Raw genomic sequence first — 27,411 nt, 5'->3', positions numbered from 1 at the left:
TGCCGGAAACAAAACCGTTAGGAGCGGAGTACTGTACTTTGTTTCCTTGGCAACCAAGAAATTAGCTGCGGAGGCTACATATACATAGCGGTGATTATCACCACAAAACAACGATTTGTCGGGTAAATTAGCACATTTTACTCTGACTTTTTGATTTGATTTGTTCAAAAGATGCTGCTAACCTAAACTGTCCCTGCCTCTTGTCTTTTTTGTCCCCACAGTGTGAAAAACGCCCCATCTTACAAGAGAACGGTGAGTGAATTTGAATAATATGGCACCGTGTCTCCTCCAATGAGAGTTTTATTTTGAAAGTTTTCACTGGAGAACTTTATTCTTAATACAGGATAACTTGACACTGATGGAGGAAGTCAGAGCATGTGACTTGTCCCCCTCTCCTCCTCCTCACAGTACACCCCATCCCAATATCCCTCTTCCTTCCTTCCTTCCTTCCTTCCTTTCTTTCTGTATTTCTTTCTCTGCCTGGTTGTCTCATCAGGCAGCACACTGGACAGTATGTGTGTGTGTGTGTGTGTGTGTGTGTGTGTGTGGGCTATGTGTGTGTAGGCGGAGGAGGCTGCTGTCATATGGGAGATGATGCTCCACAGTCACACACACAGGGGATTTCAATTCACTAAACCCAAAGGTGTGGCTGAGCTCCAACACAATACCTTTAAATCAGCTTATGCTGTGTCTCTTTTCAGAGGACATGGACTTACTAATGACCCATACTGTAATTTATAAAACGACATATCCATAACAGTTAAAGTGAGCACTCATTAAGCACAGCATTATATACATATGATGTTGTTATTTGTACTGGTGCATTTACATGTTATCGGTAGTTTGATGTTTGGTCAATGAGGATTTATTTGAATCTGTCACACCATAGATGGTCATATGATTTGGGTCTCAATTGTTTACATTTTAAAACAAGTCTCCATCTGCTTCAGTTGTTTAGGAGAATGGTGCAGCGCTGTTTGCGATGAAGCTCCAGAAATGTTTTGTTGAGTACAAAACTTTACCTGCATGAGGGTTAGTAGATAATGACTTAAATTAACTTCCATTTTTACATTTAGCAGACGCTTTTGTCCAAAGCGACTTACGGTAATACATACATACACTGATGGCGGTGGCTTCTATGCAAGGTGCCGACCAGCACATCAGGAGCAGTTTGGGGTTCAGTATCTTGCCCAAGGACACTTCGACATGCAGACCAGGGGAATTGAATCAGCGACCTTCCGATAACAAGACGCTGGCTCTACCCCTGAGCCACAGCCGGGTGAGCTTATCCCTTAAATTTCCCCTAGTAGTGGAGAAGAGATATGAGATTAAAGTAAAATACGAACACCTCAAAATTGTACTTATGTACAGCCTACTTGACTAAATTTACTTCATTATTTTCAAAGTAAAGACATTTGGATTTCACAGTAGATGAGCCTGAGAAGATACCAACAAGGCCTAGAGAGAAACAGGCAGAACAAGCATCCTTCTGCTTATTCTCAGAGACTGCTCATTTTTCTGGGGGCTCCATCCAATTCCCTGAAGGCCCCCTGGCAGTCCCCGGTTCCCACTTTGGGAACTAATATTAGAACTACAGTTTACAGTAGGTCTAAGCAAACAGCTTACAGGGAGCACTAGTCTTAAATGCTCTCCTGCTTATTTTTTAATATCTACATATGGCCTCCAAATCATTTTCTGGGGGTGTTTTGTTTGATGTTTACACTCCATTAGTCAGAAAAGTCCCACGGTAGTGGCTCTGAGAGGCTATAATGCTCATTACACGCTAGCAAACAAATTTGGATGGATTAAAAATAGACAACTTTGCTATTCTTGGATTGCCACTAGACAAAAAATTCACATTTTGCAGTGCTGGAGGAAAGCCATGTTGTTACCCACATCAAAGGGGCTGTTCTCCGTGCAGTGGCCATTTTCAACTGTGAAGTGGAGGTACAACTTGAAAGACAGATACAAGAAGTCGAGAGACCGGAGGAAAGTAACAGAATACCTGAAGTCTTGTTGAGCGTTTTACACACACTCAGTCCACACGGTTAGCACGGTAGAACAGTTAAGTTCGTAAGTTTAAGTGCAAATAATGTAATCTTACAAAAGCTTCATGCTTCATCCCTCAATTGGCTTCACTTCATCAGCCTCAGCTGTATCTAGAAAAAACTTTGAGCTGACACGTCACATGTTATATCACTTTATAATGCTCGTTAGCTTGTATAATAGAAAAATGTAAAATTCAGAATATAAGCTTGTTAGCATGCTAAAATCATCTTAGCTTGTACATTTTAGCATGTGCGCATGTTAATCCACTAATATTTATCATGTTAGTGTAACATGCTAGGCTTTAGCATGCTACCCTGCTGTGTTAGCATGTATCTGAATTATGGGGAAGTACTAGTGGGACTTGTACTTCACGCTCCGCGGGTACTGCACCACATGCTCCTGTAGTAAACTACTGTGGTATTCATAGGCTTGTATGTTATTTTGGGGCATTTACTACAGGATTATACATCAGGGTGTGTTGATCTTTACCATACGTTCTGTGGTAAATATATGAATATGGTAGCACAGGTTCTGTGATACATTACCACAGAATCTTCCTCATATGTGGTACTGTAAGGTCAAACCACACGATTACCACAGGAGCATTTTCTAATACCACAGGATTTTTTTGTAAGGTGATCAGATTCCTTTCCATGGAAGATGTTCATTCCACTAGTACAGACTTGTGCATCTTTGCCAAGGAGCACCTAAGCTAGAGGCTTTGTTGGTTTTTGTTTTAATTTGTCCGGCATTTGTTATCTGTTGATAGTGCTCGATATGAAATCAGGGGTCAATTTAATTCATCATCTGTCGCCAAGACTGTCCATACCAAACTGTCCAGACATTTGCTCCGGCTCTGACTGACAGACCAACAGATTCACCGCAAGTGTGGCTAAAAGCTAAGATTAGATTCTCACTCAGAGGAGGGAAACACCGTGCAATACCCAATCAACGCCCACAGCAGACAGGCTCCTCGCTGCTATCATAACTCTTACAGCAGCAGCATACATCAAACATTTACTGTATCTTAACAACACAGTTTAAGATTTCTAGGACACATTTAATCACACAAACACTCACACAGACCTCTGTGGCTAACATTGCACTCTCCCCGAGAAGGCAACTGATGAGCATTGTTGGATGCTGCTGTGTATGCGTGTGCGCTTTGATAGTAATCGGTTGTTATTGGGTCTCGCTGGCTGTGTGTTTCCACTCCCACTCCCATTCGTTTTCCCTCTCCTTCCAGCTCGTCTCATCCTTCTCACACTTACTGTCTCGTGTAACTCATGCAAGACTCTTTCTGCTCCACAGGATCATTTCATGCATTTTTTACTCCCGCTCTGTCACTGTGGTGTGTTCAAATGATGGTTTACATTAGTCACTGAGACACACACACACACACACACACACACACACACACACACGGGCAGAAAGACATTCCCTCTGTTATCGGTTGAGGATGGGTATCTAGGCCAAACATTATTATCAGTGTGTGGTAAGCGCCCCTTGGGTGTGTTACCATGGTGACCATCACATAACATTATATATGGGGAAGTGTTTTATTCCATGCCATTGTTACCCATACGTGCACACACACACACACACACTGCTGGAATTCGATTACAGATCAATAATCCTGATCAATCATTAGAATTGCCTTGACAACCACCTGAGGGCACATCCTGACACAAAACACACACACACATGCTGTATATGCACATACATACTGTACATGCACACATGTGCTGGAACACATGAGCAGAGTGACACTGAGCCTGCCTCCGTCTTTACTTGACCTTGTTACTATAGAGGTACATGAAGAGGTTAACAGAGCACGCCCATGTGCGCGCACACACACACACACACACACACACGTACATATTCATGGCATGGTCAGCGGTGTCAGATTCTTAAAGTTTCAGTTTTCAGAGCACAGGGACAGCAGTAATTATGGTCTCTGTTAACAGTAAATGTGTTTTTTCTGCCTCTCAGTCTTTACTTTAATGTTTATATACACGGTCGTAAACATTAGTGGTATGGTCACAGTCATACTAGCTAGCAATAAAATACTTATGGGTTGAGATTTGTTTTAAGGGTGCATGTAGACTAGCAATTAATTACACTGTAAGTGCTTTTTAAAGTACCTGGCACATATTAAATAATAAATAGTTACTGAGTACATGGAAGGGAACAACAGGAAGTGTAGGAAGAACAGGTCGACAATACAAATGTTCTGAGGAATTATTTATGGTTTATTTAATTACATGTACTCGTAAAAATATGCTGCAATAAGTATGCAACATTTTTTTATGTTTAAAATTACATCAGTTTGAAGTTTGAAGATGGCAGTGTTGGCTGGGTGGGCCACCACTGTTCTGTCCAGACTGAATTAGACATGGATGGATTGCCATTACATTTTGCACAGGCGTTCATGGTTCCCAGACAAAATTACCTTCACGGCAGTCCCCTTACTTTTCATCTAGCGCCACCATGAGGCATTGATGTTCCCCTCAAGATGAACTGTAATAACCGTGGTGATCACTGAACCTTTAATCTAGCGCCATCATTAGGGCAAAATCCTTATTCGTCCAAAATCTGGTTGATTGAACCCTTGCAGAACTGACTTTCCCATCATCCTCAGCTGTACTTTTAGTGCTAATAATAACGGTAACATTAACAACACCTTTATGCAAGAAATGCAGCTCAAAGTGCTTCACGACAAAGACATTACAGGCACCAAGTGCTGAGCATAAAAAAAGATATAGAATGGAGAAATAAACAGGGATAGAAAATTACAAGATGGAAAATAAAGCTCACTCGAAAATAATAGTAACAATAAGATAGAGATGCATAAAAGCAAAGATAGTGTCATAATTTAAGTGACATAAGATGTAAATTAAACCCCACTGACTAAAATAAACTTAAAAATACATACATAGCATGCACATTAGCATGTTAACACACTGAACTAAAATGCTAATTTAATAGATATATTTGCTAAACATTATTATTATGAGCAAGTATTATAAAGTTGCAACTGATGTTTATAAGCCTATAAAGCATTTCATTGTTTGTTAACAGTGAAATAACTATTGACTTGTTGAGTTTAATCAACTATAAATGTAGTATATTTAATGATGGTTATTATAAAGTGTTACCTTATCCTGTAACAAAATTGACCAAACTCTGTAATTGTTGAATCTGTAGGAAAAAGTACCTCTTAAGTGGTTAGTCTCTATTTCCCAGCCTCTCGTCCTCTTACCTTGAACCTAAACATGTTCCTATAACGATAACCCAGCAGGTCTTTAACTGTTATGTGCACTATGTACAAAATACTTAGTGTTTAATTTTCAGTGTGTAATGTAAAACCTGTAGTGTCGTTTGTAATCAAATTGAGAAAAAGATACAATCAGAGACACAACTTAAAAACACAGAACTTTTTCGCCGGGATAATAATGTGCTCATATTCAGATATCTTGCTGTATTGTAGACCAGCAACTGGGAGTCTGCCATGCTGCAACATCACTGACTCATCCTTTTTATTAGTTCTAGGAATCATATGAGTCTATCAGACAATACATTTCCACACTCCCCTCCTCGCTCCCTCTCAGCTTTGTCTGCGCCCTGTTTGCAAGCATAAATGCACAGTGGTCCATACAATCATGGGCAATCATGCACACGTAGCCATTACGTTTATGACAGAGGATGAGAGGAGAGTTAGGTTATGAACCAGTCAGTGGAGAAGCATCTTTTCTGACAATCGGCTGAAGTGAAGTTGCTAAGCAACCTTTGGCCTTGATGACAGGAAATGATGTCACGCTTGTAAGACAAAACACAAGCAGACACACAAACACACAGGCGGATAGCAGGTGCACACATGCACACACACGTGTGGACCCGCAGACACATGCAGAGTGGACCTCGCAGGATGGTAGATGAGAGGAATAATGAGTTGTGATGATAATCTGGGCAGGGGTTAAAACAATATATTAATCTTCTCTAATGGTCTCACTGATCTCTGAGTCCATTAAGGATGACCTTAAATATATATACACACACACGCAGACATGCACACAAACACACGTAGTCACACACTGGTACAATGCATGGGCTAAGCTGTGAATGTGTTTTTATGTTTTGCTGTTTGAGGGGAAAAAATACATCTGCCGCTTTCTCAGTCCTCAGTGTTCCCTCACCCCGTCTGTGAACCCATCTCCTGCCTTCAGCCTGTTGTGCTTGTGATCCACCAGTCACGCCATCTCCCCGACTAGGTACACACACTTACAGGGTGCACACACAGACACGAAAAACACAAGCACAATGAAGCTGACATGTGGGGTTGTATTTCAGAGCTGAGGCGTATAAGAGAAGATTTTTTTTATTGTTAATCTGTTTCCCTCCCTGGTTAAAAGTTGTAGGACTTACAGCTCCACACAGTGTTCGGTCTGAGTCACTGCACTCGCTTCCTTCTGGGACCTTTACTTAAATTATTCATGTTTGCAAAGGGATGAGCTGCCAAAGACCCTGAAACTCACCATTGTGTCTGAGAAATTGCTTTCGAGGACATAATCCAGTTATTCCCAGATATATCTGATGATACTCCGTGTGCTGCAGAACATCTCTGTTCTCTCATAACCTGCACTTTTTGTGTGGTAGCCTGTGTTGTTTGTGCCCGTGTCCCGCTTTGTCCCTATTTTGGGCGTCTTGTGACAAACATCAGCAGTAGCACATCATTAATTAATAGCTTAAAAATGTCTAGTCATTATGTCTGTGTTGCTCTAGTTGGATGGAAGATAATTATTCACTTCAAAGCCAGCTAATATAAAAATAAAAAAACACAGAAAATTGTTTTACTTTGATGGATATAAACAAACAAACAACCAAAACGAATCCTATTAGTCATGGGAAAGTCAGCTTTGAATTACAGTAGAGAAGCAAATCTATCTATCTATCTATCTATGTCATCAGTGATAAAATGTAACTACTAAAAACTACTTTATTTATCAGTAATTGGATGAAACGGCAGATGATTCAGATAATCAGAAAAATGCTGAATATCAGATCCAATAATAGGTCGACCAATAAACAGTATATACAAGTAAACAGTATGTGAAATGTACTTTTACTTGAACTTTTGATACTTAAGTACATTTAACATTAGTTATTTGAAGACATACTATTCATATGAATGACTTTTATTTCAATTAAAATAATATTTTAACTTGAAATCTTTACTTTTACTCAAGTGTGACTTTGGGGTACTTTTTACAATACTGCAGTGATGGAATGTAACTAAGTAGATTTACTCTACTTTAAACTTCCACTCCACAATATTTTGGAGGTAAATATTTTACTTTTTACTCCATTACATTTATATAATAACTAAGTTACTGGTTACTTTAGAGATTACAGATTTGATCAGATAAAAAAAAACACTGATTGCAATAATCAGAAAAATGCTGAATATTGATACTTGAGTACATTTAATATGAGAATTTAAGAATTTTACTATAAATAAAACTGGTCTGGGTGATTTCTTTTTATCCATCCATCCATCCATCCAATTAAATATCCTTCAAATTCTTTGACTTCTTAATTAACCCAAATATATAAATAGTACATTTTAATTACACTGATGCACCTGTGTTTACACATTGTTAAATGGTGAGAGCACAGAGGAACAAAATGTGTTCTGGAAAGCAGGAAACTAATGTATGATCTAACTACATTTGACAGGCCAATTAATTAAATTTGGGTCTCAGCTAGTACAATGAGTATTCTCATTTTAAGAATGCAGAAATGCTGCAATGTAAACAAGGAATGCAAGCACACAAAGGATCCAAGTGTCTGCAGATAAAAACTTAACAGTCACAAGGTGATAGTCACAGGTGAGAGTTCAAGAGAGTGCATCAGAAATCAAATGTTATCGCCACCTTGCTTAGCTTATTTATGTTCATTGTTAACCAATTAGTTGTTTGGCCTATAAAATGTCAGAAAATGACGACTATGGTGTCCTTAAATGTTTTAAAACCCAAAGTTTACTGTTGTAGAGGAGCAAAGAAACCAGAAATTATTCACATTAAAGCTAGAAATAAGAGAATTTCGACTTTGTTCTTAAAAAAACTACTCAAACTGGTTATCAAAATAGTTGGCACTTAATGTAATTGATAATCAATTCATCTCTACATTTCAACAATTCAGGGTTACACTGTTTGCATTATTTTAACATATTTACATAATATCGTGATCACCTTTTACTATAACACTATATAACCTTGAGCTTCTTTTAATCACTGGCACATTCAGGTCTCCATGTGTGTATGAAAGTTTCTTCATATGAACATGTGCAATAAGGTCCAGTGTGTAGGATTAAGTGAATACCCCTCCTCCTATTGTGGTCGCTTAAAACACAAAACAAATCTGAAAACCCTCTGTAGAGCCAGTGTCAGGTTTGTCCGTTCTTGGATAGTGTAGAAACATGATCCACAATCTCACTCCCTCTGTAGATATAATAGGCTCATTTTAAAAGGGTAATAAAAGCACAAAGATGCTGCTGGTGATTATACACTGCTGAACACATAATTATGGTTATTATATTCAATTTCTGCCAATACAATCCCCTGAATCCTACACACATTCGCACCTTTAATGTTGCACTTAGAAGGGTTCAAACATCAAATAAAATACAACCGAGACACTTTCATGAGGTCAAAACATTTTAATAAAAAAAAAATAATAATGAACAACTCGTTTGTAAGAACACTAGTCATCCAACTTGTCCCATTTCTGTCACAGTTCACTTTCACACCACCACACACATTCACTCACTCAGACACCGTCATGGACAGCTACTGCACCTTTGGAACAAAAACATGCAGACTGATTTGCCAATTTTTAATACACACATCCTAGATTTATACAATCCAGTGCAGCACAGACGCGTTAAGGTTTGTTTTAACGTGAAAGGACCATACTGGTGATTTTGCCAGTTTTAGCACATTAATTACAAATCCTATGTTCATGTTTGGTAGGAAAGTCTTGCAAAGTTTTAACCTTGCTTGAAACAAAAATTAATATAAAAAGAAGAAAATCACTGTTCTGGCATTAACTGAAACTAATGGCTGCGTAAAAATCTGATTATCAACGTTGAAACTGGTTAGCAGTAACAGAAAGAGTTAATGTTTTGTAGTAAATGTGCTGAAACGTGCAAAGCTGCTAGTACAATCCTTCAAAAAGAGCTTCCAATGGCCCTAATAGCAATGAAGGTTATTCAGCATTTAAGCCTTGAACAGCACACAGGGATGTGAGCAAAATAAACAGAGGAAAAATGATCATTATTATGTGAAGCAACAGTTAATCTCTATATACAAATGAATCAGAGGCAGAGAAACAGCGATTCCTCCTCCACAAAGAAGCAATCACATCCCTGAGTACAGTGTTTGTTATTCCAATCATTTAGATTGACTGCTGTGTGATCAATTATAACCATAACGTCCTTTCTGGTCAGCTCAAGTTGATCACAATAGAGCGGGGCACAGCATCTCTCCCAAGTTTTTCCTCACCCAAAGTCACCAAATAGGCTCACATTGAACATAAAGACTCCTCAGCAGCGGTCATAATGCTGAGGACGACAGATACCGTCTACGTTTGGGGAGCTGCAGTGACATTAAGTTGTAGAGTAACAACCAGGCAGCCCGTCTTCAGTGTCACGGACAGTCAAAGACATGTTTCATCCATTCCCTTTGAGTGGCACATGGAGCGTCATGCCAGTGTTAGCTGATATTTCTAGTTACATCATTATGTCCTTATGAACAAAGCCGCAGTCGCAGCCTATTAGCACGGAGCCCCTTCCTCTGCCCTCTCCATCTTCTCCTCCTCTTCCTCCACATCTTTGTCTTTGTTCTTTTTGTGTTTCTTTTTCTTGTGTTTGTGCTTGTGCTCCTTGTGCTCCTTCTGCTCCTTCTTTTCTTCTTTTTCTTGGCTGCCGTGCTTCTTGTGCTTTTTGTGTTTTTTATGTTTCTTGTGTTTCTTCTTCTTCTTGTCTGCTGCCGTTCCCGAGCCGCTGTGGTTGCTCTGGGTGGGGCTGTAGGAGGGTTGGCTGTTGGACAGGCTGGGGCTGCCGCTCCTCCCTCTCTCCGGCTCTGAGCCTTCGCCTTCGCTGTAGTCGGGCACAAAGGCCGCCTCGTCTGTCTCACGACCCAGGTCAGAACACAAACGCTGTCTCCTGGGCTCGGGGCCACGATTCTCCTCTCGTCCTCCACCAACTCTGCCTTCTGCTGCTCTCTCCTCCTTTCCTGTCCCTCCTCGCCCCTCCTCTCTTCCTCCTCCTCTCCCCTCCTCTCTTGCTGAAGCTCTCCCATCTTCTCTCACTCCTCTCCCCTCCTCCCTTCCAAGTTTTGTTTTGGATGGTTTATCAGAATTTGTCTGTGCCGTCCTGCCACCTTTACCCTCCTCCCTTGGTGCTCTCCCTTTCTTCTCCTCTCTAACTGCTCCTCTCCTCTCCTCCCTTGGGGCTTCCCAGCCTTCACTCCTGGAAGGTTTAGGTGCTTCAGTCTGTGCCTCTCTGCCTCGGCTCCTCTGCGGTACTGGTGAGGGCTCCTTGGGTGCAGTAAGTCCATTTTCCTGGCCTTCTTCATCATCTTCTCTCTCCCACTTGGAGCGAGGAGGAGGCTGAATGAGTGGCTCCTCTCTAGCCGGGCTGGATGCTGGGCTGACACTCGGGCTGCGGCCACGGCTGTTCACAGGACTAGATGGGGGCTGCTCTGCAGGTTTGGAGGATTGACTCTTTTGGTCTTTGTCGGAGTCCCGCTTTGTTTCTTGAGTTGACCTTGTATTGAGAGAAAAAGCAGCCATGTTTAAAGAATATTGTACTTATTTAGCCTTGCATTCCTAAAACACCATCAGCCGATGGACATTTTAAAACAAATTGATAAAAATTGAGAGATATCATTGTCAACTTTTCATACAAATCTAACTGTAAGTAACACAAGCACAACAGACTCACCTGGTGGAGCTCGCGGTGTGGCTTGTCAGGGCCTTGCGACTGAGCCTGGGTTTGCTCTTCACAACAGGTTCCTCACCATCTTTCCCTGCTGGCAGAGGAGGAGGGCGGAGGAGGAAAGGAAACACGTGTTTAATCAATGCTTAATTAGAGAGCACAAGACAAAAAGTTATCATCTCTTCACACACATACAGAGATTCAAATTACCTTCTCTGTGAGCAGCAGCTGGTTTCTCTCCTGAGGGGACACTCCTCTCACTTCTGTCCTTGGACACACTCCTGGGAAATAAGAGAATATAATTACAAGTTTTAACAACTGTGTTTACAGAACTATTATATATAAATGCTATATTATGCGTTCCTTCAGGCACGGATATGGATGGTGGTTTGACAAGCAGCTGGGAAATTCATGTAACAGACCTGTCAGATTTAGCAGCTCTTTCTGACCCCTCGCCTCTCTCCTTCGAGGATGTGCTTGGTTTCTCCTGATGGTCTGTCTGTTTCTTGGTGATGGCTGATTTCTCTGCTATGGTCATTTTATCCAGAGAGACAGACCTCCCTCCTGCACTTCCACTACTGGAGGAGGTCTTTCGATCAGTCTTCATCGACCTCTCTCCTTCCGTGTCTCTCTCCACAGTTACTGCTACCTTCTGTGAGCTTGAGCCTGAGCCTGATGCCCTGTCCCTCTCTCGGTCAGATGTTGTGCCTCTGTCTCTCTCTCGGTCTGATCCAGAGGCTCGGTCTCGCTCTCTGTCCAGTCCCGAGCTTCTGTTCTGGTCTCTGTCTGAGCCTTGATGTCTCTCTCCAGCACTTCCTGGTCTCTCTCTGGAGACTCCCCTTTCAGCTGATGCAGACCGCTCCTTTCTTCCAGCACTTTCTGATGTACTGCCGTGTCGGTCTCCTTCAGAGTTGTGAGCAGCAGATGATCGGTCTGATGTGGAGGTAGTCTTCTCAGGACCTGATGATGCTCTGTCTGAGGGTGCGGTCTCAGTGCTGCCTTTTCTCCCCAGATCTCGGTTCAATTTGATCTTCCTCTGGGTCGTTGGCTTCGCCTGTATTTGGACAAACACAAGTGTGAGATTACACAGAGGGTTAAATCAGAGACACTCAACACTTTTATGGCAATTATAAGATCCGAAATAATTAGATGATTGATGGTCATGATTATTCAACAGTAATTTTGAAACTTGATGATTTGAATTTATTTTCTAAAATAAAAATGCTAAACACAGTGCCAGCTTCTCATGTCAGTGCCATTCAAATGAAACACTAATATTCAATTTATTGGAAAAATTAAACGTAAAATAAAATACCTAATTTATTAATTAAAGCCAAAGTTGACATATTTAAAGAGCTTGTTTTGTCCAACCACTAGTCAAAAACCCAGATGTATTTAATTTACAACCCAAGACAACTAAGAAAAATGGGCAAATATTCTCATTTGAGAAGTAGGAACCAGCAAACTCATTAGCTGTAACTCTAGTGATAACTTGGTAAATACAAGAAAACAATTAAGTGAATCTGATTTTAGAAATATATACTTGCAAATGGCGTAAAAAAAAAAAAATCACACTGCAAATTAACAGATTAACACATCTGTAAATACCCTCTGTAAAAATGTAAAGATTAGTCTACCTGTGTGTCTGTGGACTGCACATGCATCCGACCCAGCTGAAGGTCCATTAGAGGTCTGATAGGTCCTCGATCGGCGTCTCCACGGCCCATCTCACGAGTCCCTGGCAGGGGAAGAAGTCCAGGCCTGTCTGAGGGGGGTGGGAGTCTATGGAGCGGGGGCTGATGAGACATATGTGAGTGGGAGATGATATCACCTCCACCCCCTAGCCCGTCTAGTCTCCTCAGCTTTCCAGGAGGAGGTCCAAGCAAGGAGCGACTCTCCTCTCCCATCCGCCTCCGACTGTCCACTGGGGAGGGAGGTCGATGGAGGAGCGGGAGTCCGTGTTGATGGGGGAGGGGAAGGAGACCACCGCTCTGTGGGACATCTCTTCTTCCACGAATGTCGTGGCTGGATCGAGGGCCATCATGAATAGAGGGATGATGCAGAGACAGGTTCTGTGAGGACAATGGAGGGGTCTTCAGCAGGGCAGGCCTCACTGAGGAGCTTTTACCCTTTTCTTTTTTAGGAGCAGATAAGTTGGGGGCATCTTCAGGTTTGCCTTTAATGGTCTTTAACGGTTTAGCAACAGAAGAGCATGAGGAATCTTTCTTTTTGGTCACCACTCCTTCTCCAGTCTTCTTCTTCACCTTGTCACTCTTTACCTTTACGCTCTCCGTCTTAACTTTAGCTTTTACCTTGGGAGCCTTCTCTCTCTTGGTCTTGTCAGACTGCGTCTTTGATGTCGACTTGGTTGAGGGTTTAACAGGTGCAACAGAGCTTTTAGAGGCTGGAGCTTTAGTGGTTGTGGCGCCAACTGGAGGCTTTGATGAGACGGGAGGCATTTTAATGGATGAAGGGATTTCATCCATTGGTTCATCTCTGACGGGCGTAGCATCACCTCTGTCCACCGACTGGTGTGATGGTTCTGGTTCATCTCCTGTCTTCTTCCTTCTCACTTTCTTTGTCTTCAAGAGTTTAGCGCTGGACTTGGTACCTGATGAGGAAGAGGTTGGAGGATGGTGAGATGGAGCACCTCTCTCTTCCCTCCCTCTTCTTCCTCTCCCTTGGGGGGAGTAATCTCTAGGTAATGGGGACATTCTATCCCTCTCTCTGTCTCTGCTGCCACGACCTCTGTGATGCATTGGGGGATGTTGGCCGTCGTAGTCTTTGTAGTACTTGTTGTACCAGTCTGCATACTCCTTCTCCCACTGTCGCCTCTCTCTTTCCCAGCGCTCATGGCCACCAGGACTTGGACCCTTTAGCTCATACGGCGGAAACTCCCTAGGAGGTGGTTTTCTTCCACCAGGGCTGCGGTTCCGGAAGCCGCCAGGAGAGCGAGACCTTGACCTAGACCTGTAGGGTCCTGGACCTTCTACTCCCTCCCAAGCTCCTCCCCGGTAGGCAGGAGGAGAGCGTGGTGAGCCAGAGCGCCGATACCCATAAGACCTTGAACGAGAACGGGACCTTGTCCGTGAGCGTCCATAACTGCGTCCATTGCGCCTAGAATAAGGGGAGTGGGGATAAGACCGGCCATGGGAGCGTGAACGGGAGCGGGATCGACTGGGGGAAAAAGAGTAAGACCTGGATCTTGATCTTGATCGAGACCTTGATCTGGATCTGGAACGAGAGTAAGAACGGCTGAATGGAGAGCGACTGTATGACCGGGACCTAGAGAAGAAAACAGTAGACCAGAAGGAAACAAAGAGGGAGAGAGAGAAAGCAGATTATGCAAAAATGTAACAAATGGCTTTGAGGATTATGCATATGTAATTAATGTAAGAAGGAAAACCAATTTTGATATGGCCTCTTAATGAAGTTACCTGGAATAAGACGGTCTTCGTCTCTTTGGTGCATTTCTGTACTTCATAAGCTCTTTGTGGAAGTCTTTTGTAAATTCATCCAATTTAGAGGTAACTCTGTGGACACAAAGACAAAAACACTGAAACATTTCTAAGCTACTTCAGTGTGAAAGTTTTTAACTTACTGAATTCATAATCCCAACACAAGGGATGTTAAATAAATGTATGTGTAAATCTCACATAGATGATCAGTAGCAATTGTAGTTTGGAGAACCAAAAGCAAAACAGATGACTCACTTGTCCTGTCGGTGGTGCCGCTGTCTGTAGAAGTCTTCCTTAGAGAGGGGGGGCTGAGAGAGGGAGGGTGGAAGAGGGACAAGAGGGGGCTGGGAACCAGGAGCAACCCAAGGAGGGTTGAGCACTGGTGGTCCAGGGGCATAAACAGGCTGGGGCGGGTAACTGACAGGAGGGGGGACAAGGCCAGGTCCAGAGGCGTACGGAGGGGGGTAGGCCTGCAGTGGGGGCGGGTACATGGACGGAGCTGGAAAAACTGGAGCAACAGGTGGAGGGGGTGGACCTGTCTGGAGGTGAGTGGATGAGTGCTCTCCTCTCCCTCTGAAAGGCCTGGTACAAAGAAAGGGACAAAAGTCAATGTGAGACTTACATATATAAAAAAAAAACTTAACTAGAGAGGGCAAGTTCTGAAGAATTTGCAGTTGTGGATGCTGGCTGTTGAAAAGCTGACGCTATATGCGCATTGCTGGCTTTAGAAACTTTGAATAATGACTGGAATATATGAGAAATGTTAAATGTTTTAGGGTTTGTCGAAAAGGTGATATGAGAAAGTCCTAATCTCTAATCTCTAAGTTTTAATAGAGTTTCTATGAGAATGTATGAAGGAGTGGGAAGAGTTTGAAAATGAGTTGGTATGAAGTGATTTCTAATTGACTTAACCAAGATAAGACTAAGCTTCAAAGAAAGTTCAATATTTTGAAATGTTTTAATGGGATTTGAAAGATGAATAGAAAATTGTGAAATGTTTGTGAAGTTTGAATGAGTTTTTAAGTTTTGAAATGCTTGAAAAAGTGTAAAAATGTGGGATTTTCTAACATTCACGAAACCGTTGAAAAACACTTCCACCATTCACCACCAATAAATCACATACACATCCCATTTTTATCCCACAGACCATCTTACCTGTCCCAGTGTCTGCCTCCCCCTCTGTTAGAGTGATGGGGCCGTGAATGGTGACCTAACAGAGCAGAAAAACAGTTTGTTAGTTGCTGAATGTCTTTCCTTCATGCTCACTTAATCTTCTTAAATAACCTGAATTAAACCTCTTACCTGGAGGAGGATGCGCCCTTGGAGGTGGCGGGTGGCCAACAATACTTAAATGGTAATTCTGTGGGAGAAATCAGTGAGAAAAATGTAATTAGTTGCAGCTTTGTGGGATCACAAGTATGTGATAGGGATTGTCAACAGTAGGTTTTCAGTTCATCTTAATGCAATCAACAAAAGACAACACATACAGCAGTCTAGAGGAAATGGTGTTGATAACATCGGAACCAAATAAACCAAAATTTGATGCACCAAATTTTTTTAACCAACTCAAATTTTGGTCGATTCTGACTTTCTTTCTATGAGCTATAATTAACAACACACACAAACACTGTTATGTTCATAATAAAACACTGACTATTAAATAGGCGTAACTCTTCCCATTATTTCTTCAAAACTGCACCAGGTTATAGGAACTCATCTGACTCCCACTCAAACAAGTTTCAAAATAAAGTGACAAGAGCTTTTTCAACAAATAACATCCAATGAATCGCAGTATGTCCCACTTTGATCGAGGCAGACTCACCTGTGATCCACTTTCTGAGGTTCCTGATGAGTCTGGTATCACAGTAGGTTCAGGGTCCGATTCACTAAAACACAACCAGGCAAATTATAACCAATTAAAAAGGCCCTTCACTTTAAATGTCACTTCTTGCCTATGAGGTTTCATGTAGGTGTTCAGGCTGTATCTTAGACTAAACTCACCCTGGTGGCGGTGGTTCACCATGGCTGGTGGTCTGCATAGGGGAATGGTGTTCAACAACAGGTGGAGGGGCTGGTGAAGCAGCTTGTCCTTCAACAGCAGCTGCAGCAGCAACATGAGGAGGAGTAGGAGCAGCAGCAGCAGCAGCAGGAGCAGCAGTAGTAACATCAGCAGCAGCAGCAGCAGGTGCAGGTGCAGGGGCTGGGGCTGGGACCTGTGCTTGAGGGGTGGTCATGGGTGCACTTGTAGAAGGAGGTTGAGTGACATTGGCTAACAGTGGGTCCTGCTGTCTTGAGTGCAAAGGCCGGACCAGTTGGGGGCGCGGTGGAGGTGGTGCTGCATTTTGGAGCTGCTTGCGCACACGTTTGGTGTATCCAGTTTCATTCTTAAAGTTGTTCACAGCCTGCATGAAGAAAAACAGATGTTACATAATTGCATGATTATTTTTGCTTTCAGTTCAAGTAAAAATAACCAAACAATGCAACACATCAATGATGGGCTTACCTGTCGGAGAAACTTGTTTGCAATGAGATTATCAGGTGAAACATCTGACTGTTTGCATGTGAAGCAGACGTGCTCCTCTGAGTCCAACAAGGCGGTCCTGATACCTGAAAATAAACACAGTCCTTAATTAGACGAAAGTTCATAGTCTTATCTGTGATGAAAAGAACTTGTCTCGTCTACATGAACTTTAGAGCAACATTTCTACTTTGTCAAGGAAAACTTTCAACAACATCCCAGTAGGTGTGAAATCACTCCAATACACTGTGGCGCATAACAGCAAGAGAATTTTTCAACCATCGAAAATGAGAAATTCACCAACTACTCAAAATGGAACATGTCCTGGGGCTGCAGCGCTCTAGAGGCCACTGTTGGATAAATGGGTATTTCTGCAATTTCAACACTGGGTTTTTCCCTAAACAACCGCTGAATGTTTCAGCAAAATAAACACTTTAAGACAAATGTGGTGGGATCAAAATACACACACACACACACACACACACACACACACAAATATATATAAATAATTTGAACTAAGTTTGTGCTTGGCAAAGACTGGTAATGACTTCAGATTTTTTTGTTTGAACTGCTTCTCTTTTTCAACATTCATGTAAATTGAGACTCAGGCGCATTATGAGTAAGAACTTACAGTCATCGCAGTAACTGTTTCCACAGCACGGTATCACTACGGCATCAGTCATCAGGTCGTTGCAGATCGGACACAAGAGTTCATCTGGTATTGGGTCCGTTTCATCATCAGATGATGATTGGTCATGAGGAACAAACGGAGGGCGCTCCTTCTTTCCTTGTGCATATGCCTCCCTGTATCAACACAGATTTGTTGTTTAACTTTGAGGACTATGTTACCAGAAAAAAGAAAGTAACAGCAGTAGTTCCACGAGTTTGTGGACAACAGGTCATGACAAAGACAAATTTGACACTATTTAATGGTCTATACAAGTATATTAAACTGTGTATTTGGTGTCCTGAGTTGACACATACGCATCTATAGCAGGTATGGCATATTCTCCAGTGCTGGTCAACATGGCTCCCTTGGTGCCTGGCTCTGCCTTCACCATGAAGCTCTGAGGAATGCCTTTACTAATCCTCACTTGCTTTGGACCCTCCACACTCTTATCTTGGACCTAAAAAGTTCAAAACAAAACAATTATCCAAAATGCAAACATTATTACCTTCTCACAAGTTACAGTGCAATGCAGTAAAATTTAATACCACAAACTCTGAAAGCAACTGATACATGATAATTACCATCAGCAAGGGGCATTGCCGAATGTAGTGACCAGCCTTTCCACACCGAAAGCAGGTATAGTGAGCAGGTGGAGGCCCAACTGCCTTCTTGGAGTAACTACAAAGACAAATTCAATTAATTTTATAAAACTGTACAGAGCTAGTGAAAGTATTTAGTACCAATTCAAATATAGAATGATTATTGGTAAAACTTGATGCATCAGACACGATTGTTTTTTTTCTCTCTCACTGTGTGACTTCTTAAGGAGCCATAAGGAACATAAACACAAAGCAGTGATGCCCGTTTTACCTAAGTTACGATTTACTAGTCACATGGTTTAACCATGAGGAGCGTAAACGCAACACAGTAATGCAAATTTTTCCTCTATCTGTTTCATTATCCAATTGGTTCAGCTGTAGGAAGGTAGCTAAAGCTCGGTCTCACAAAACCATTACAGGTTACAGGAATTGGGTTTTTAAATTCTCAATAACTTCTCTGCATCGAGACATAATCTTTTAAGAGACAATCGTGATGCATCTAGGAATCGATTTTTCCCCTAACCCTAGTATAAGAACAAGGTGCCTGTATACTAACTGTATGGGGTCATATTCGTGATTGGACTGAGACATCATGGCTTTAATCTTGTCCTCCTCTGATGCATTTGCGTCAACCAGGTTAGCAGTCTAAAAAACATAATAGAGAGGGGAGGAAAAAGAAAGAAAGAATATCAACCGCACAAGAATTAAAGAATATCTATTCAACTTAGATATTTTCTGAAAGTAGACCCAGCATGTATAGAAACAGTACCTTGGCGAGTTGGGCAAGTGACATAGAAGGAGAAGAATCGGTCTGCAGGAGAATCAGAGTACAGATATTATAGAAGTTAACATAATCAGTAATAGACATACAGTGGAAGATCAGAGCCCAGATAGTTCCCCACCACATCTGTGTCCAGTCACTTAGAGTCTCCATCTATGTCTTGGCATCACAATGAAAGCTTTCGTTGAGCACTTGAGGTGCATGAAAAAATGCAGGGAATACGAGTAAGCATTTAAAACAAGACATGGTTTACTAGGCTGGTGCATGATGTTCATCCCTCTCCTGACAGCACTGTGTCATAATGCACTAATAAAAACATTTAAAAAGGTTAATGTTGCGCAAGCTTCATGTGGGGTTGTGTCTACAGAACCATTTATATTGAGGAGATCTCAATTGGAGAATCAAGAGGTAATATGTAAGGTTACATTAACATTAATTAACTCTACTTTACAAAGTATCTATCCGTGCTGAAGTCTACTCTCTTGCCAGGTGACATCAAAGTGTTACAGCAAATATACACAACGAAGTGTCCAAAAGATTAACTGATTGAAAAAACAAAATGATTTAAATGAAATGGCAGTTATGATTTTAACTGTACTGAAATCCTAAAGAGCGTGCATCACTGCATAAAATTTAAAACAAACTTCTACTCCAACTTCTCTTCCATATACAAACAAGTCAAAACCTGCTGATATTCTGATGCTGCACTATGGTAATGTCCAAGAGCATCTACTTAAACGCTTTAAACCTTCCTCACTATTTGGCCTTCATCAGCACATTTAAAATGTACACTACCGGCCCATCCCCTGCAGAAGCTTCTCCTGCTACGGTAGAAAAGAGGGCGATTTTCTCAAAGGAAGACTTGACATTTAATTTTAGCATGCAGTTTCCCATCACCAGGCTGCAGTGATTTAAGTTTTTGCCCCGGCTTGTCAAAAGAGGTTGTCATAACCGTTAGAAATTCTCATCAAAACCAGCTCAACACTGCTTTCTGGAAAACTAATGAGCCAGCAAGGCGTGATGCCAAGCTGTTTTAATAAAAAAGCAATCACTGGAAAGTGTCAAATATGTAGGGCTGATAAGAAAAATGCTGTTTCTTTAAAAAAAAGTGCCAAATGAAGAACATAAAAAAGACGCTAACACGAATTGTCAAGTGTTCCTTCAAACTGTTCCCTGAACAGCCCCTAACACGACTACAGACTGAGGGGTGAAAGCAAGTGGAGGGATGTCTCTGTAAAGCGGGTCGGGAGTCAATAAATTATTAGAACCAAGTCTTGTGCACGGACAAAAGACAAAGAAACAAATAAATTAATATTTTACAACATCAAACGAAAAAGCTGCTCTGCCTAATTCTTGTGTTAATCTTCTAGTACATAAACAAACGGGCAGGATTGGTTTATCCAGCATGATATGCAGGGCTCGGAGGAAACACTGGGTATTGCAGAATGCTGTGGAGGGAACACACAGGGATCTGGTGCAAGCGGTTCTGACACTGAACCACTGATCAACTTTATTGACAGGTTCTGCAGCTTACAGCTTACAGGACACACTACACCAGTATACTTCTCACTGCAGTAACCATGGAAGGCCTCCAAGATTGACAAGATAATTGGTTTACTGATGATGTGTTACTTTGTGATCATGTCACAACATTATACTTCAGTGGCCAAGCCACAGCATCTCACTTATTAAAACTATTTTTACTGATCCCCCAACAGTTGTAACAATACACTTTAACCTAGTAGCTGCGTCTTTGTAAAACAGACACTTAGGAATCTGAATTAATTCAAAGCATTTAACTCACTAGGATGAAACCTGTGAGCCTTTAATGTTTTAGGGTTATGTGCAGTCCATACTCAGTGCAGAATAGAACATCTTCATGATGAAATTGTACAGGACAAAACAATTGACATTGGCAAATGTTACTGAACAACAGATCTGAGTAAATTAAAGTTTAGCAGGTTAAGCTTTCAAAATAAAAATGGCGAGTTTCTTCCACTCACAACTTTAGTCTTGTAATCAAAGTTAATTACAATAAGTCCCAGCCACACTTTACTTCATTGGGTTCTTAAACCACATAATAAAATATTTTCACAGAAAATAAAATGACAATGAATTATAATACAAAAATACCATATTTTCCTTTTACAAACCCCTTAAAAATACATTTGTCTGGCCTGAAGCAGGCTACAAAACCATTTCATTATGAAATACAGTCATTAACAGTTAAAATGGTTTCTCAAAAAATTATAAACTGGCAACAGTTCAACAATTGGTCCCGTTCAGAACATTCAAAAACAATGGTTGCTAGTCTGTTGTTTCTCATCTCAACCTCATCGCACTCGGCCACAGTTTCAAACTTTAATCTGCTAATTTCATAACAGAAACCCAGAGTTTTTAAGAGAGAAACAACAAACTATTTTAGCTGCGGTAACTTGGAAACCCTCCCAGAAAGACATCAAATGACATATAGAGGTTTAGATTTCAACACAAATGTAGCCAACACACAGTGAACAGAAGATACACACAACTCAATTATTGTTGACAGAATGTTCTCAAGAAAGGTGACTAAAGCCAGAAAGAGGGGGAGAGGGAGAGAGGTGAGAGGAGGAGAGAGTGTTGATTTTGGGTTTGTTTTACATACGGGTCTAGAAGATCCCACCACAGCTGTGTCAGAACGATCTCTGCAGAAACAAACACAGGACAGAAAGAAAACCATGAGTTGTTAACATACTTGACAGGCAAGTCAGGACATAGTTTTCAATGATCGCCGTTTGTGGAGAGACCTCCAATCTATACTACAACTACAGGAAGTCTAGTGTGAACATAATAAAGGTTTTCAGTCATTATTCCAGTGATAAGTGTATATTTTAAGTATACATACACAATGAACGTCCTGCCAGCAGGTTTCACTCCGCCAATCGGAGTGCGGCGGACGATCACGGACGAGTGTTTCGGGATGTGGGCTTCATCGTCTGTGTATTCTGCAAACCAAGACAGACAAAAAATTAGCAAACAAGGAACATGGAGACACCTAAACAATGTTACCAACATCCGTTCAGAAGAACATGTCGTATCTATGACACTTTGTGGGCTCAAATTATACAGCTTTCATAAATACATCTCCATCACATTAGATGCAAGAGCTTTTTTTTTATTTTTTTAAATAAGGGCAGAAGGTGACAGACCCTACTCTTATACCATTGCCATTTTTTTCATTTTTAATAAATCAATCAGATTTGGTAGTTGGTTCTCATAATATTAAACGGCACTGTAATAGGAGGTTATTATCATATTCCCTATACATTAGTAAGTGTTTAGAAATTCATTTTAATCTATGATGAGTACAGTCCTCAATTCCAGCCCTGAATGTACAGTATGTAGACTTGTTACTCTAAAAAAAACAATGGCTGACAAGTTTGTCAAACATTTGTGTTAGGTGTCATCTGACAACATACCTTCTCGAGTCTGCGCATTGGTGATCTGCAGGTCGCAGTCTGTGGCCTTGAGGCGCTCTCGGCCCATAATCTGCCGTTTAAGCTCGCTGAGGGTGATATGCAGCCCATCGAAAGTGACTGTGTTGTAGTCCAGTTTGGAAGAAAACTTATAGTGAACACACGACATTTTTACAGGTCTAAGCACTTAACTCAATCAAGCACAAGAAAAAAAAAAACACAGGCCTGGTATGATAATAAAGTAAAACAGCGTCAACACTGAACACAGGGGGCTAAATCTGGTGACTTTAATAGGTAAACCTTCTTTATATTCGCTGAAACACTGGACAAAGAAAGGACTCAAATAAGGAAGGGTTCAGCTCGCAGATGACGACACAGTTCTTGTTATTGCCAAAGAAAAAACGAGGTCTGAGGCCAGAGCGCCATTGAGCGGCGCAGTGTGCCTCGTCAGTTCTTTAAAGTCCGATAAAACACAACAGGATGCCACCAAATCCAAGAGAGTCCATGCAGCACACTGCAAATCTATCACATGGGTGTAAATGGGGCCAGGTCCTTGGTGAATTGTCCTTGGTGGAAAGCCCGGGCCGCCGCGCTACAAGCCGCTCGTGTAGCTAGCAGCGGGCCTGGGGTTTCCAGGGCATCAGTCCGTGTGGGTAATGTTTTCCCTCTTTGAAACAGTTCTTGCTTTCAAGTCAAGACAAACACTACCGAGCTCCACAAAAAGTCCACAAACTGGATGGGGGCTTCCGCAACGAGTCCACAAGTCGCTGTTAGACCTCAAAAAGATGTTTCTGATACCGAAGTCTACCGTGTGAATGTTAAATTAGCTGGTTAGCTAATGCCAAGGCTAACATGCTAGACCTCGAGATTAGCTAACGTTGCCTCGACACTCAACACAGTATGAAAACACTTGCCTAACAAAAGCTAGCAGCTAACGGTTAACGGTGCTATGCTAACAATGTTTCCCAAGTTAGCCGTCCTATAATCTCACAAAATCCACCGGTGACGCAAATAATACGCAAAGATTCCTCTTCTGTGCACGGTTATCTTCCATAAAGAAAAGCTGAAAATTAAGTATCCACATTAATCTTCAATTTAAATCCATAAAATCCATTTCGGTTGTCCAGGCTTCTTCACTCCTCGCTGTTTCATCAAAATGGCGCCGCACGGAACCGGATGTTCTTAGGCTTCTTCCAAAGAGTACACGTGAAGTCAAGAGGCTTCACTTCGGTCTAACTGAAGACAAACAATAAATAAATACGCAAAGATACGCATTCCTATTAATTCTTTATTTGCAGAAACCGGATTCCATGCTAGTAGGTGCTGTGTTAGCAGATGCCAAGTACCCACTGCAATTACAACATTTCTTTTTATTCATTTTTTTTAAATTAATGACGTGATCCACCTATAATGTGCAAATATCTTCGTCGCCTATCACGTGTCTCGTTATAGCAGCACATAGCTTTGTGCTGGCGTTATCAGGTAAAGGGGTTCGACGTAGATGTGAACTATCTTGGTTTCCCTCTGTTCTTTGAATGTCCCTTCGCATTGTCACGGATCAGTCTATCCTGGTCATTATCGGTGGGAAAAGACAAATATAATCCCTACACTATATCATACAGGGTGTTCCTCTTGTCTTTATCGGGTAACTTAAATCGTATTTTTTAATAGGGCACAGGTAGCGTGGCCGAGCGGTCTAAGGCGCTGGATTAAGGCTCCAGTCTCTCCGGAGGCGTGGGTTCGAATCCCACCGCTGCCAACGTTTTGTCGTGTAGTTGCAGAACAATGTCAGGTCCAAATGAGCACCTGCTGATCAATTGGATGTCCTTACTGTGCTCATTGCCACATTGGAGTAGGAAGAAAAATGTGCATATGAAGATCTTGTAATGGTTTACATGCCAGCTACGTGATGCTGTGTTCAGTTTATGTCTTGCGTGCAGTAAATTAAAGAATTAGATCATACCTGCTCTAATTTTATTCATTCAAACAGTTTAGACTTTCGGAGAATATGAAAAAGAGGAAAAGATGAAGAACAAAAGATAGAAAACGCAATTCCTACATGACCTTATGCTCGGTTTCGCCTTTTATCTCATTTTAATATTACTCATATATTTTCATAAAGTCCATTTAATACTCCAGCTACACCAAGAGGAACAAGTTGTCTTTAATGTTATACCAGAGGTTGCGTGGCTGAACGGTCTAAGGCACCCATGCAGTAGCATACACCGTAATATAGCGCATCGTCAGCTATACTTTCCTTGGTAAACACACCAACCTCTTCGGCTCGTAGCTGTACCTGCCCTTCAGACATCCGGCCTGCTTGTTTTCTCTAGCCCAGAGACACTCCGATAGCAAAGAGCGATTCAATGGAGAAGTATATAACAATACTCATAAAATATATACAGTAGTCCACTTATACAGAATTGAAATAGGTGTTTTTAACTGAGCAAAATAGGTAGTGTGGCCGAGCGGTCTAAGGCGCTGGATTAAGGCTCCAGTCTCTTCGGGGGCGTGGGTTCGAATCCCACCGCTGCCAGGATTTTGACATATGACTATGCCTGTAGGACAGAAACCTGATATGCAAGTAGAATGCAGGAGGAATGCAAGTTTCCTCAAGACAAATGTAATGAAGTATAAAAAGTGGATTCTTTCACAATGATGTCAGATCAGAAAATCACAAAGCTGATTAAAAATGTGCCACTGTACATTTGATCAACTCTACAGAGATATCACCCTCTCTGCAGTTGATCTCAGGACTATCATTTTAATTTCTATCATTTTTTTGACAGAAATATGCTTCCATGATAGATTTAGTACATACAAAATATACAAATGTATTTCAATCAATTGGTCCAACTACAATGTGTAGCTTTGCCAACTCTCATTGTCTCTGCGTCAAAAAATTCATACAATTGAAATTTACTGACATTTTTCAGTCAGTACTCAAAAGATATTGAGCACTGACACACAGTCCTATGAAGTTGGCTTAACACAATGCTCCCTTGTCCTAACTTCATAAATAAAACAATACAAATTTAAAGAAGAACATGTTTAATTCTTAAACATAAATAAACTTCTGCTCAGATTGCTATAATTTGACACTTGACAATGGAGACAGTGTCATTTCAAACATCTTTTTTTTTTTAAACCTCCCAGTAGAAATTTCAGCTTGAACATGGATCCCACAACTTCCCTCAAAAGAAAGAACGTCTCCTCCACAGCTCATGAGAACGGCAAAAGACTGTGCAGGACTGTGCAGGAAGGCGATGGGACGCTGGAGAGTGAACGTGCACACCAGCCACCGAGGATTGCTGTGCTGCTCTACCGCCATCTACAACCCATTACCATGAATGAGCTGACGGAGCTGCTGCATTATGCTGCTCTGGGGAAAGCAGGTGGCATTAAACAGCCCAGGTAATGACTGCGGTTGTAAGATCTTACCAGCCCTCATCAAATAACTCTTTAATGTACTTCCACTGCGTTTTTGTGCTCTAACAATAATCTAAATGATCTATTTTAAGTCTTTTGTGCCACAGACAACACCACTTACGCTTCCTGTGTGTCTCTTTATAGTTGGCGTAGTCTCTTCCATCACTTAACACTGTTTTTTAATCAGGCTGGATTAGAGGGTCACCTTTACGAATGAAGGACAACTGTTACAACCTCTGTTACATCTCCAGGTGTTGGCCACTGTCAGGAGACAGGGCAGCTGCCTCCCTCACCAGCAGCAGCACCAGCTTAAACATTTCTCAAGCCACTGTATATATTTTACATTACTCTTCTCTATTCTCTGTTTTATTTATATTTTCTATTTATATTCTATTATATTCGACTGGTTAAAAATGAGAATCAGGCAGGCAAGCTACTGTGAATATTGCCTTATGGGACAGTTCAGTCATCATCTACTCATCATGACTACACACAGCTTGTCCGGCATAAACTAAGTCTCCTGAAGCCCCGAGATCAGAAACGGATCTGAAAAAGTTCTTTTCACCCTGTTTTAAGCCGAAATCTTCACTGTAGCTGCTGAGATAAAAGTGTTAGCACACACAGTTTGAAGTGGGTACAATAGTTTAACCATTGATTAAGGGTGTAATTAAACATCTTATCAAATCAAAGTAAGGGATCTCTGGCTTCTGGAGACTCGGATTACAGCAGATGAGCTGTATGGAACCATTTGATGTTTTTCTTTGGGTCTTGGTGTGAAGCTCCAGAAATGTTTTGTTGGCCGAAAGTTTTTGGGGGCGAACTTATCCCTAAATGTGTGTTTATAAAAAATGTATATGTCTTGATATACCAGCACATCCTGTTAGGCTTTATGTTGGTGTTAGCAAGACACTGCCTCAAAGCAGATGTGAAGAATCTTGAGCTCTTAACAGGGAAATGTGATTACAAAAATTATTTTTCCAAGGTTGCGCGGCCCGAGCGGACTGGTCCACCTTCAGTCCCGCTGGAGGCGTGGGCTCCAATCCCAGCTCCTCCAGCTCCAGTGGAGAATAAACGGTGGCATAAGAAATAAATGTTGACCAGTTTGAAATGATTGCTTGAAACTGTGACATGGTTTTGTGCAGTTGATCTCGCAACTGTAATGTGTGTGATGTCAAATGGGTTTCATTGTCTGGTTGGTGCACGACGGTCGCCTTGAATGTCCGTCTGAGTGATGCTGTTGCCATAGTAACGCACCGGGCCTCTCAGTCTGCTGTTGAAGGTCTGTGAAGCTGTTTATAACGTCCTGTCATCATCTCTAACGCGGCTTATTCATGCTTGTTCACACACACATACACGCCAATATATCTGTCACTACAGGAGGTATCAATTATTTTGGATAAATTGTTTATATATTTGTACTTGGCTCGCACATGTGCTACTGTTCCCACTTATGC

General features: G+C 41.5%; 1 protein-coding gene and 1 long non-coding RNA gene across 4 annotated transcripts; one reads left to right on the top strand and one right to left on the bottom strand.

Moving 5' to 3' along the window:
* Positions 1-33: 33 nt before the first annotated feature.
* Positions 34-27,089, top strand: LOC311274015. 2 transcript variants are annotated; one of them, XR_014624718.1, is made up of 5 exons: positions 34-122; positions 222-252; positions 6,235-6,320; positions 25,688-25,942; positions 26,940-27,089. It is a non-coding gene; the product is annotated as an uncharacterized lncRNA (long non-coding RNA). The 2 variants fall into 2 exon arrangements; XR_014624719.1 differs by having other exon boundaries at positions 25,685-25,942.
* Positions 8,753-24,431, bottom strand: LOC311273978 (uncharacterized protein). Of its 2 annotated transcripts, none has more exons than XM_084381344.1 (20): positions 22,532-24,431; positions 21,958-22,057; positions 21,718-21,757; positions 19,062-19,103; positions 18,849-18,937; positions 18,275-18,371; positions 18,008-18,150; positions 17,655-17,827; positions 17,009-17,112; positions 16,507-16,907; positions 16,328-16,391; positions 15,808-15,865; positions 15,661-15,715; positions 14,761-15,087; positions 14,485-14,580; positions 12,685-14,332; positions 11,470-12,101; positions 11,258-11,328; positions 11,054-11,141; positions 8,753-10,876 (listed from the first exon to the last, which is right to left on the bottom strand). In XM_084381344.1, the coding sequence occupies exons 1-20, from the start codon at positions 22,695-22,697 to the stop codon at positions 9,883-9,885; spliced, it is 5,388 nt and encodes a 1,795-aa protein (XP_084237470.1). In that variant the 5' UTR covers positions 22,698-24,431; the 3' UTR covers positions 8,753-9,882. The 2 variants fall into 2 exon arrangements, with proteins under 2 accessions (XP_084237470.1, XP_084237471.1); XM_084381345.1 differs by having other exon boundaries at positions 11,054-11,138.
* Positions 27,090-27,411: the final 322 nt, after the last annotated feature.

Source organism: Pagrus pagrus, assembly GCF_965226575.1.
Source record: "Pagrus pagrus genome assembly, chromosome: 2".
Classification (NCBI taxonomy): Eukaryota; Metazoa; Chordata; class Actinopteri; order Spariformes; family Sparidae; genus Pagrus; species Pagrus pagrus.
The sequence above is the reverse complement of the archived record's forward strand: the minus strand, read 5'-3'. Positions and strand labels throughout refer to the sequence as shown.

Coding starts and splice junctions, on each gene's coding strand:
- LOC311273978 (XM_084381344.1), bottom strand. CDS start 22,697: ATGTCGTGTGTTCACTATAAGTTTTCTTCCAAACTGGACTACAACACA. Junction 19,104..21,717: donor TGGTGGGATCTTCTAGACCC/GTATGTAAAACA, acceptor ATTCTCCTGCAG/ACCGATTCTTCTCCTTCTAT. Junction 18,372..18,848: donor CACGAATATGACCCCATACA/GTTAGTATACAG, acceptor TTGTCTTTGTAG/TTACTCCAAGAAGGCAGTTG.